Below are 13,183 nucleotides of genomic sequence, written 5' to 3'. Positions count from 1 at the left end.
GACACAATTATGATGGCTACACACACAGGGGCAGAAAGGCAGGTACACACAACAGACACACACACACATCACACAATCTAAAAATACATACACATGCTCCTTCCCTTCCTACTTCTCACCTCAGACCTTTCTCCACTCCAAAGCACACAAACACACCTTCTAAAAACCATGTTTCTGCAGATTCAGGATGTCAATATTTGAGAAGTTGAAACTACCTGGCTCCATGTTTGAGATCTGCCTTACTCTAGAAACCTATTGCGGAATTCATCATTACTCTCATGTTGTCATTGGGTCCGAACTGGAACACCCTGACAATGTTTATGAATTAAAATAATTTCTCCTGTACAACAGATGTTGGCTTCACATCCACAGAGGTACCATGTGGATGTGGGGGGGGGGGGGGGACCATAAAGAACAGGGCAGAAATATTATTTTGTGCATGTACTGCCTTGACGATTATGCTGCAAAAAAAAATGTGCAATTGGACAGGCAGCTTTTGCAACCCATGCCTGCAAACCACAAAGCTGCAGAGAGAGAGAGAGCTCCGTGGGTGCCACCAGGCAGGAAGGGATTTCCATATGTGTGATTGTGACCACTGCTGCCTAAAGAAACAATTGAGGCTCTGAAGGACCCTTATTTCCTAAGTGTTCATCCTTGTTGCAATGTGTGGTCATTAGCACTGAATAGAAAAGATTGCAGACCGGGCAGGAGATTTATCTAAATGTGTATTCACATCTTACAGAAACTGCAGCTATTTCCCAAATGCCGCATGGTCTCAGTTGCATTAAAGAAATACAAACCATTGCCTACATATGTGCCCTTGAACACGTCCTTACAAACAATTACAATTTGGTAGTGTTAAAGTGAAGGTGAGGTTGTCATCGAAGTCTGTGCTAATGTAGTGGAGACGTTTAACCTTTGACAGCATTGAATACACAAGTTGGGAGCTGAACGCTATCCGTGGGGGAAGGGCAGACAGTGGGTTGTTAAAAGGGAAATTCACACTAATTTTCCTTCTTGTGGTTTCGGTACAAATCAACAACATCCTGTTCTTTTGTGAATCATGCCCGCCATCACGCGGGTTGTGTTTCACAGTTTGGTGTCATAAACTCAAATCAAAACTGCATTTTACTGTGCAAGGACTCGACTCAAACTGCAGCAAATGGAGAAAGCAACACCCTATTATTCGTAAATGTAAATACATATAAACACAAGAGGTAAAACAACAGCAAATGCCACCATTTCGATCTTCTTTGAATCGTGATCCACAATATAGGACTACAAGTGTGTAATAATAATACCCTATTAGTAGCCGATATGCCACGATCTAGGTTGAGCAAACAGTCATTTAGCCTACATGTTTTCAGTTTGGAGCAAAGCTTTGATTCTACATAGCATTTTACTTACATTTTAGGCCAGGCGGCTCTCCTTACCTTCTTTACACAACAATAGTTTACCATATAAAGACGAGGCATATACCTACATCAAATATGCATGTTCTTAATGTTATTATTTCCCATTGCACAATTCAAAATGGTCAAGATGCCCCTGACATGAGGTTTACATATTCGGAAATTAGCATTCATTTTCAGGTCGGAATCATGAATGAGTGAATCGTTGAATAAAGAAGCAGCATGGTGTGAGGCCCATAGCCGGCTCATTCATGTAATCCTCTCTGACATCGCCCTTGTGACAAAAACCTCCCAATTCTTCCATTCATGAACTCTTGGTATCACGCTTGCGCAATGAAATTCGGAGTCCTCCCATTCATAAAAACGTAACCCCCGCATTTGAGCTCTGAGACGTTGTGCCCTCCCATTCACAAAAAAACATGTCAAGGCATCTGCGCAGTACGTTCTTTACCCTCCCATTCATAAAAACCAATTTCCCCATGTAGTTGCAACATCGTATCAAAAAGACCGTGTCCTCACTGCAGTAAGCATCGAGTGGATAGTGTTCAATACTTTTTGGACTTAGTGTTTTTTCTTTACTTGGGAGAATATCTTTGGAATATACATGCAGTCTTCGAGCGAAACAGAGAAATGCGCTGCTAGTCTGGAAAAGTAAGTTATTCTATCGGATTTATAATGACGTTTTCGACATGGGATACATAAACCCTAGTAGCCTATCACATTTTTGGTTAAACAATTTCGAATACTGGTGTGTACATCAATTTTGTGGATTGCTTGGGTGCGCTGAACATGTATTTTTCTCTCTTGCAACCAAGCTGTTCCCGTATTTGTACTTTGTGTCAATATTTAACCATGGATGCTACTGTAGCAAGGTTGTGGACAAGAGAGAAGTAATAATGAGAGCAGATGAAATAAGAGAGCCTAAATACTGATTTTTGTTTTACCTCATTCATTTTTAAAGCGTTATAAGCCGTTTATACACATCTATGTTGCGGTTAAAAACAACAGCCTAACGTAGGCTATTTAGTTACGGACTCGTTGTGTCTTTGCCTCTTGCTGGTGATCATTCGCATTATCGGGGCTGGTTGCGTGACGCTTCTCTGCAGCGTTTGAGCTGGCACATCATATGCATATGTCAGGTGGTTTTGTCATCTGTTCCTTTAAATAACTCTCCGTTTTAAAATAAACCGTTTGTCCAATAAAAATAAGTAGCGTTTTGGTCTAAACTGCCACCCTCCTTTCATAAACCAATAGCCCACACTATAGCCACTTGCGCGTAAAACAAAATATAATTTTAAGACGCCATAGCCTATATGTTCTGGATATTTTGCTATTGTGAATCACTTGTCGAATGAAATGTTATCATCATGTCTCGATAAATAGTTAGTCAGATTTTACGTTTATTTTCTATTTCCAATGACGTGTCGCCTCCGGTTATATTCACTTAATTCACAGACGCTGAGGGGAGGGAGGAGGGAGACACTGTAACCTACCTACCTACGGTCTCTGGATTCACTGGTTCTGATGACCAGGAGTATTTGCAGGTCGGAGAGACGCAGCATTTTGCTCACTATTTTCAGGTTCCGTGATTAATTGCTGTGGCAAATTACCTGACAATCTTATCAATATTTAAGATTTAACTAAAAATGTCATGAATTTCTTTATAATTTATCATGTCTGCCAGCTAGAGTGATAGGTATGTAGTCTACCACACTACATTATAGTGTCTACTATAAAGTAACTACTAAGTAGTAACTGTTGTGCCCTGTATGGCTATTGGGTCATTAAATAGGGCATGTTGGCATTTATTGGGACGAATCTTGTCCTGGAAGCAGCTCTGCAGCCTGGTCACTAGCTGGCACAGCCACGAAGTCATAGTTTTAAACCTAAACTTAACCACACTGCTAACTTCATGCTTAACCTTAAATTAAATTCAGACCGACAAGCTCACTTTTCTTTTCATGATAAAAAAAAAACGAAATAGCCAATTTTGACTTCGCACCTGGCTCAAACCGCTCATCTCTGCCTCCGGGACAGGATTCATCCCAAGAAACGTCAACCTGCTTACTTGGTGCCATTATAGTCTACCTACTAATTCTGTGTTTCTTCCTTTTTAAGAGTGATGATGGGGCATGGAACTATGTCTCTTTTGGCGCATGCAGAGTAATATCCCAAAACTAGTGTCCGATTCTTGTAAAGATAGGATGGGTAAAGAGGAACATGTTATTTGTCACTATGGAGAATACTTGTTCGTTTTCTACTCACAGCATCATAGTTATGAATCATTTTTACGCTGCAAATTAACCACAATAATTCCAAACAGATATAGAATTTGACAAACACAGAATACTTTCAAACATTGATTACATTAGGATACGATCACACATTTATTTTTATTTATTTATTTCACCTTTATTTAACCAGGTAAGCAAGTTGAGAACAAGTTCTCATTTACAATTGCGACCTGGCCAAGATAAAGCAAAGCAGTTCGACACATACAACGACACAGAGTTACACATGGGGTAAAACAAACATACAGTCAATAATACAGTAAAAAAAAACAAGTCTATATACAATGTGAGCAAATTAGGTGAGAAGGGAGGTAAAGGCAAAAAAGGCCATGGTGGCAAAGTAAATACAATATAGCAAGTAAAACACTGGAATGGTAGTATTGCAATGGAAGAATGTGCAAAGTAGAAATAAAAATAATGGGGTGCAAAGGAGCAAAATAAATAAATAAATTAAATACAGTTAGGAAAGAGGTAGTTGTTTGGGCTAAATTATAGGTGGGCTATGTACAGGTGCAGTAATCTGTAAGATGCTCTGACAGTTGGTGTTTAAAGCTAGTGAGGGAGATAAGTGTTTCCAATTTAAGAGATTTTTGTACACACATGTCTCTATTTATACCGTCGGAATACTTGGGAACACATTTTCTCAATTGAAATCACCTTGAGGAAATTTCCTGGTGATTTTACAGTCTTTTATGCCCATCAAAAAAAAGTACATATATTTTGCTCAGAAAACTTGGGGCGGCAAATAAAATCAACAGCGAGCTGAATCTGTCCCGCATGCCGCCTATTGGGGAACCGTGACCTACAACCTTTAAGGAGAAATGAACACCGACCAAATGCAATAAAATCAACAATGCGATTCATTACATTTTTGTCTAGTCACCAAACATAAAAAAGCTAAATCTATTTCATCAATGGTCCTTTGGTGAATGTGTTTATAGCACTTGAAGTCATGTGTTATAGTTTCATTCTGGTCTATAGGGCCCCCCTTCTTCTGAATATAATTTGGCATCGGCTTTATTTGTTATTGCATTCATGTCTTGCAATTAATGTTGACGTTGTGGTATTTTGTCTTTTGAGAAAGTGTTGAACATGAATTGGGTAAATTACATATTAATGCGCAACATAATGTGGATTTTATTGCATTTGAATACCAGGTATTATTAGAATGTTTATATATAAATATATAAATAATGTGCTTGTTAATATTCATTATAAACTGATACAGGACGTTCTCTGAATGTAACTGTCATCAGTACAATCGGTTGCTATGAGTCATTGTTGAGAATATATACTCTATGCTGACTCACGTCTTGGACAACCACTGACTAAGAGCCTTGTGTTAGATGGGTTTGTGTACAGATGTAGGTTCATCATTTGATCACTTTTTTTGTTGCTGAGAATTTGCCTGCAAAGCAATGTAAAAATACATCTAAAGTTTGTAATTTCCACTTGATTTGCCCTAACAAAACATCTATCAACAACTACAAAAATGTCCATTAATTATAATCCACATAATAATTCACATTTCCTGTTGCTGCAGGATTATTTTCCTGCTGTAGCAAACTGATCAAATTAAGATCCTACATCTGTAAGTAGGGTAGCCATTCCAGGAGGCTGACTGTTGTCTCTATGTTTCTGCAGGACTGCTAGATGTTGAGCTCTCTGTTTTCTGTATGAGGGACACAACCACACAGATGGAGTCGAGGGTTCCCCACCACATCCCTGGAGTGTCTTCCTCCATTATATCCCAGCCATTGCGTATGGTTCCGTATGGAAGGCTACAGCACCCGCTCACCATCTTCCCAATCGACCAGATGAAGTCCTCTCATGTGGAAAATGACTATATTGACAGTCCCGCTGTGGTCTCCCAGCAACCCCTCAACCAGAAGGCTGTCAACAGGGGGCCCCACGAGGCACTGTTAGGGGCCCCCCACCTCCCCCAACTGGCGCGCTGCAACCCTCACAACGCCACCACACACCCCTGGATAACCTTCAGCGGGCGGCCCAGCTCCATCAGCAGCAGCAGCAGCACCTCGTCAGAGCAGAGGCTGCTGGACCACGCAGCCCCCACCCCCGTGGTGGACCACAACTCCACCGTAGTCACCACCAGGACCCCCTGCTGCGGGCCCAAGGTGCTCACCTCAAAGCCCCTGGATCTAAAAACTGCTGCCCTGGGGGCTGCAACGGTTGACAAGAAGCACATGCTGCTGTGTGAGATTTGTGGGAAGTGCCGCTGCACGGAGTGCACCCTGCCCCGGACCCTGCCCTCGTGCTGGGTGTGTAACCAGGAGTGCCTGTGCTCAGTGCAGAGCCTGGTGGACTCAGCCACCTGCATGTGCCTGGTCAAGGCCATTTTCTACCACTGCACAGAGGACGAGGATGATGAGGGATCTTGCGCCGACCGCCCGTGCTCCTGCCACCAGTCTAACTGCTGTGCGCGCTGGTCCTTCATGGCAGCCATGTCCCTGGTGCTGCCCTGTCTGGTGTGCTACCTGCCCACCATGGGCTGTGTCAAACTGTCCCAGAAGTGCTATGACAAAACCAGCCGTCCGGGCTGCCGCTGCAAGAACTTCCAGCAGGCCTGTAAGAGCATGGAGGCCAAGGCTGCAGGCCAGGAGAAACAGGCCTCATGATAGTCATTGGCTGTTGCCTTATCAATACCCTCTGGATAGGACAATCGCACCAACCCCTACCCACTGGATGACTTCCAGAAAACCATGGTACTTACAAAAGGGTTTACACTTGTCCTTCTTGGTTCGAGTGATGTTATTCCACACAAGTCAGAATAGGTCTGTCTGCTCAATTGGTTGTCCTAGACAACTGCTTGCCTCAGAACCCATCTTTATAAGTATAACAGACTGGCAGATTTTGTTTCTAAAATGGCTGAAGGCACAATTCATTATCCCTCTATACTGCTCTGAATTTCCAGCTTCATCATAGCCAGCTACTCTATGACACATTGGACCCCAGTTGTTGTTCTCCAAAAAAAACACACAAAAAAGAAGCCTGCTCCAAAGCAGTTTCCCTCTGTTTATGCAAACTGTTGATTTCCTTTTGGGTAGTAAAGGATACTTCAACTGAAACAGCCACCCACTCTCCCCCATACATGAAACGTTTCAGTCCCATACAAGCCTTCCTGTTGCTAGCTTGATGTCGAGCTCGTTATGTCAAGGTGGAAAAGTGAGAGGTAAAGTCGTGTGTCTTTGCCCGTCTGATATGTAAGGTCATACCACAACTGAGAGAAAAATAGTGTTTAGGATTGCCTGACTTGATCACTTTCCATTTCTTTGAGGGGATTTTTTAAACCTAGCTTTTACCAATCACTTCAGAATAATTGCACGTCATGCCCTGCATGATGTGACGTAGTGGTTAACCCCAGTGCTCGACGTGGATGTGTTGTAGAAAAACCTCCTCAGGGATCGTTCCTCATCAGTAGAATTTGGTCTAGCACGTAAAAACTGCCATTAGCCTAGTTGACTTCACTTTGCACAATAGGCAAAGAACAGTTTCAAAAGGGCAAAAGGGCAATTGTGAATTATTTAGGAAGAGTAAGTTAAGAGAGGAAATGGAGGGAAAATACAGTCTTAGAAAAAAAGGTGCTATCCAGAACCTAAAAGTTTTTTTGGGCTGTCCCCAAAGGAGAACCCTTTGAAGAACCCTTTTTGGTTCAAGGTAGAAACATGTTGGGTTCCATGTAGGACCCTTTCCACAGTGGGTTCTACATGGAACCAAAGGGTTTTACGTGGAACCAAAAGGGTTCTCCCTGGGACCAAAAATAGTAATCTTATGGGGATAGATGAAAAACTGTTTTGAAAAATTTCTGGAGTGTAGCGTTTTCAGAAAGAGGTAAAGTGAAGCTGTAGCATATCTAGCCAGCCTTAGTTAAATCAAACCTGCCACTTGAACAACCTTTTTAGATGACGCAAACCCCTTATGATGTACTGAAGCACAGTATTAAGTATCAATGCTTAATGTATTTTACATTACTCTGTGAACTACTTTGAGTCCACATTGTATCAAATCAAATTTTATTGGTCGCATACACATATCTAGCAGATGTTATTGCGGGTTTAGCAAAATGCTTGTGTTCCAAGCTCCAACAGTACAGCATTATCTAACAATACACACAAATCTAAAAGTAAAATAATGGAATTAAGAAATTCTCATAATTTTTGCTGCAGTGTTGAGTTTTTCGTCTGTTAGAAATATTATTTATCTTTATTTTCTCAATCTATTTTTTGCGGCTTGCATGGAGTACCAATGACTTTGCCAAAGGAGTTTAGTATAGCTTGTTTAGCTGTCTTAAGGATCATATTTGTTATGCACTCGCCAAATTGTCAGAGGGCAATTGCTCTTAAAGGTGCTGTGTCCTTTTTTATGCTTCAGTTTGGCATAAAGGGATGCCATCGTTGCATAATCTACACATTTCTGTCACGTCGGTTCTGAGGTCCCCCACTAACATTAGGGCCCGCCTCTTTTACATTTTTGTACTTGTCTTGTTGCACAAAGCAGAAAACATACAGGAGAAAAACACTGTTCTTAGTCTTGAATGTATAAGGCAATATTATTTTCAAATGATTGCAATTCAATCCAAGGGAAGGTGCCAAAATGGGGAATTATGTTCTGACTGACAAAGCCAGGGAATATTTGTTGATGTGGTGACAATATGTTATAGAAATAAACCTATGTTATAGAAATAGACCTATGCAGGTGATATGTTGTTTTAAATGTCCTTGAAAAACTGCATGGTACATTATAACTACAATACAAAACATAGATAGATATATAGATATATATTTTGAGGGTAAAGATTTGAGGTTGAGGGGAAGAGGGAGGGGGGAAGACAGGTCTTACTATCATAAGCACTTGATTTAGAAAAGTGTGCCCCGCAGTAAAAAATACCTCTGTTTATGCTATTCATGCCTCTTTAGCGGATAGAGGCGAAGCTAATTCCCAGTTCTTCAGTGCCCCTGCAACTGTGGAATCATTGAATCCACTGAAGCAATACAATTTTGGCCTATCCGGATCAACCCATTTCCCCCTGTTTGTACTTACACAGTGTCACAATTTTTTTTCCCTCCCCATTTTGGCCGACAAATACCCTGGCCTTGATTAACAAATACCCTGGCCTTGATTAACAAATACCCTGGCCTTGATTAACAAATACCCTGGCCTTGATTTACAAATACCCTGGCCTTAATTAACAAATACCCTGGCCTTGATTTACAAATACCCTGGCCTTAATTAACAAATACCCTGGCCTTGATTTACAAATACCCTGGCCTTAATTAACAAATACCCTGGCCTTGATTAACAAATACTCTGGCCTTGATTTACAAATACCCTGGCCTTAATTAACAAATACCCTGGCCTTGATTAACAAATACCCTGGCATTGATTAACAAATACCCTGGCCTTAATTAACAAATACCCTGGCCTTGATTAACAAATACCCTGGCCTTGATTAACAAATACCCTGGCCTTGATTGACAAATACCCTGGCCTTAATTAACAAATACCCTGGCCTTGATTGACAAATACCCTGGCCTTGATTTACAAATACTCTGGCCTTGATTTACAAATACCCTGGCCTTAATTAACAAATACCCTGGCCTTAATTAACAAATACCCTGGCCTTGATTTACAAATACCCTGGCCTTGATTTACAAATACCCTGGCCTTAATTAACAAATATCCTGGCCTTGCTTAACAAATACCCTGGCCTTGATTCACAAATACCCTGGCCTTAATTAACAAATACCCTGGCCTTGATTTACAAATACCCTGGCCTTGATTTACAAATACCCTGGCCTTAATTAACAAATACCCTGGCCTTGATTAACAAATACTCTGGCCTTGATTTACAAATACCCTGGCCTTAATTAACAAATACCCTGGCCTTAATTAACAAATACCCTGGCCTTGATTTACAAATACCCTGGCCTTGATTTACAAATACCCTAGCCTTAATTAACAAATATCCTGGCCTTGCTTAACAAATACCCTGGCCTTGATTTACAAATACCCTGGCCTTAATTAACAAATACCCTGGCCTTGATTTACAAATACCCTGGCCTTGATTTACAAATACCCTGGCCTTAATTAACAAATACCCTGGCCTTGATTAACAAATACCCTGGCCTTGATTTACAAATACCCTGGCCTTGATTAACAAATACCCTGGCCTTGATTGACAAATACCCTGGCCTTGATTTACAAATACCCTGGCCTTGATTTACAAATACCCTGGCCTTGATTAACAAATACCCTGGCCTTGATTTACAAATACCCTGGCCTTGATTTACAAATACCCTGGCCTTGATTTACAAATACCCTGGCCTTAATTAACAAATACCCTGGCCTTGATTAACAAATACCCTGGCCTTGATTTACAAATACCCTGGCCTTGATTTACAAATACCCTGGCCTTGATTAACAAATACCCTGGCCTTGATTTACAAATACCCTGGCCTTGATTAACAAATACCCTGGCCTTGATTTACAAATACCCTGGCCTTGATTAACAAATACCCTGGTCTTGATTTACAAATACAGCTGCTGTCCATAAACGTGTCAAAAGCACCATGAGGAAAAGAGAACTGTAAAGCTATGTTCCATTCCATCTTGTTTAATAGTGGATCTCTTTTGCTTCTCTGCCTTTTTCTTCTCTGTCTCTCTCACACTGTGGCTTGGGTAAAATCCTTAGCCCCAAACTACATTAGAGTCATGTGTTTGGTGGCCTGTTAAGGTATTGAATAATCACCAACCATGACAACTCAATAATGAAGCCTTTTATTTTGGTAGAATGCTGTGACTTAAATTCCATTTTGTGGTACACTTGTGGCCACAAGAATTATCTTCAACTCAATCAAAATAACCTTAAAAACTGCTGGCTCCTGCTATTCAATGTCTTTGCCTTTGCAATGTCAATGTTGCGGAAAAATTAGCTCTGTGCTTTTGTTTTGTTTAACTATAACAAAATGAACAAATCTCCCATATAAAAGTTTCCCTTTATAGATATATTTATTTTGAAGTTCTATTTTATATAGTATTTATTTAGATGCCAACCTGTGTTTGTGAAGAAAGCTCATGTCGAAATGGAATGTACATTGACATTGGAAATATATATTGTTAAATATAAACATGTTGTGGTGTCTTTTTTTACTGATGGTCCTCTACTTGAATCATACACAAACCAAACTCTTAGACAGACAGGAAACATATCAGTACATTCTCTGTCTTTCTGCCATGTCCTTTCAGCTTGGTGGAACATGGTTAAGTGTTAAAGCTACCAATGAGAGTTCTGTTTCCATAGTTACAAGACTTAGTTTGTCATTTTGTTGATCTGGGGCGGGAGAGCTATGGTTGAAAGTTTAAAAAAATGAAAAAGTGGGCCAGAAATAGCCTGTTTCCCGTTCGCTCGCAGAGGACCAAATTAAAACTGTTAATCATGTTAAATCAGGACAGTTAGTGGTTTTCACTGTTTCATTTGAATGCTTCCTGAATTCCCTTCCTTTTAGTTTAAATTGTATTATTCTCCTATGGAACAGTGGTAAGCCACACTCCCATTCAGGCCAGAAGAAGCAGCTTGACCCTACATTTACTGACATAAAATATTACAGTAAGTAACACTGGGGCTCCCGAGTGGCGCATTGGTCTAAGGCACTGTATCTCAATGTGTTACTATGGACCCTGGTTCAATTCTGGCTGTGATTGGGAGTCCCGTAGGGCAGTACACAAATGTCCCAATGTTGTCTGGGTTTGGCTGGGGTAGGTCATCATTGTAAATAAGAATTTGTTCTTAACTGAATTGCCTAGTTAAGTAAAGGTTAAATAAAATAAATATTCAGATATTTCCTTCATCTACTTAGACAGAAGCATGCCCTGGTCAAATGCAATGAATAATATCCTCAACCAATTAAAGCCAAGGATTAGTCTTGGCAGTGAGTTACTGTAAGTTTGAAAAACCCATGCTGAGAAAATGTTTTCCTCTATTTGGAAAAAAAAAGGCAACATGAAAGGTTGTTATCCTTGTAAATTGTGTGTGTGAACACTGACTGCCTACATGATTAAGGGGTGGTCTTATATAGATAGATGTGTAACATTCCGTTTCTCCCATGAAGAACACCACCGTACCTACGTGGTCAACCCCCCCCCCCCCCCCCCCCCCCAGGCCCACCTGTGTCGTTTCCCCTCCAGGCAAGGCAGGGCCCTGTGTCCTGAGTGTTACCTGTAAGCACCTGGGGGAGATGAGTGAGAAGCTGAGTTGACTTCTGGCTGAGCTGGGGCTTCCGCTGCAGCCTGTGGCACTGGGGCCTGTCTGTTAGAGTAGGTGAGATCTGAGACAAACCTGCCTGTTTGTCATCTCCCCACCCTGCACTGCGCTCCCTCCCACACCACCACCATGTGTGTATTCCACACCACTGCTGTCACCCCCCCCCCCCCCCCCTCCGCTCTGCCAGGCCCAAAACTACACATCAGCTCAGGAATTTTAAATGGCAGCAAGTGAAAAAAGCACCCCTCTCACAGACATAGGATATGGGAAAAGGTAATGCTGTCGCTGGTAGGTGTCGTATTATCTTAGCTAACCACACTGTTTCATGGCTGAGTTCTTAGGAAGTGTCAGTCAATGCACAATGTTGAGAGTAAGGTCGTCACACTCCGTCAAACAGCATATTCTCACTCTGCAGGTTGGAATGGCTGTGCTTTGTTGCCGATAGCTCCCATGTACAGCACTTCCTAAATCCCATTATGATCAAAGCTGTGAAAATATCTGTATAAGTGACATGACGAAACGAAGAAGAAGAAAAGGACACTTATGGCTCTGACTACATTGTGTACAGTACCGGTTCCTATAGCTTTGATTCAGGTTGATCCTTACTCTGGTAGTATCGTTCTCATACTATATACTCTATTATAAACTGGGTACTTTGGCTCCTGGATTCTGATTGGCTGAAAGCTGTGGTATATACCACAGTTATGACCCCCCAAAAACACGTTTTACTCTTGTAATTATGTTGGTGACCAGTTTATAATAGCAACAAGGTACCTCAGGGGTTTGTGGTATATGGCCAATATACTAGTTTTGTTTTTACTTAGCTGTGGTATATTGGCCATATTCCACACCCCTCCCCTAAGCCTTATGGCTTAGTATTATTATCTAGCTAATATATTATCATCAACAACAATATGATTGTCCTTGTAATTATCTGTAATCTTGTTTATAGTGTTACAAGTCTATAATTGAAATGTTCTTACTATTATGCTGTAGTGCCTGCTGGTGATAGCAAAGCCCTTCTTTCAACAGAAGTGTGTTACCAGCCCTCCAGCTATAGAGGACATTGTTCTGTGCATGCCAAAGTAAGGCCACACCATTCTGGGAGTCACAGCCACAGCAGACACACAGTTGGACCATCAAACAGATACCCATCACCTTGTCCAACTTCGACATAACATCCGTTGATCCTTCTATTTTTT

General features: G+C 41.2%; 1 protein-coding gene across 1 annotated transcript; it reads left to right on the top strand.

Annotated features, from left to right (window-relative positions):
- Positions 1-1,917: 1,917 nt before the first annotated feature.
- LOC115136226 (protein sprouty homolog 4-like) lies at positions 1,918-10,848 on the top strand. The gene is made up of 2 exons (XM_029671800.2): positions 1,918-2,063; positions 5,348-10,848. Exon 2 carries the CDS (start codon positions 5,380-5,382, stop codon positions 6,337-6,339), a length of 960 nt encoding a protein of 319 aa, XP_029527660.1. The 5' UTR covers positions 1,918-2,063; positions 5,348-5,379; the 3' UTR covers positions 6,340-10,848.
- The last annotated feature ends 2,335 nt before the right edge of the window (positions 10,849-13,183 follow it).

Source organism: Oncorhynchus nerka, linkage group LG10, assembly GCF_034236695.1.
Source record: "Oncorhynchus nerka isolate Pitt River linkage group LG10, Oner_Uvic_2.0, whole genome shotgun sequence".
Taxonomy (NCBI): domain Eukaryota; kingdom Metazoa; phylum Chordata; class Actinopteri; order Salmoniformes; family Salmonidae; genus Oncorhynchus; species Oncorhynchus nerka.
The sequence above is the reverse complement of the archived record's forward strand: the minus strand, read 5'-3'. Positions and strand labels throughout refer to the sequence as shown.

What these genes read in the sequence shown, in the direction of transcription:
- LOC115136226 (XM_029671800.2), top strand. Translation starts at nt 5,380, where the DNA reads ATGAGGGACACAACCACACAGATGGAGTCGAGGGTTCCCCACCACATC.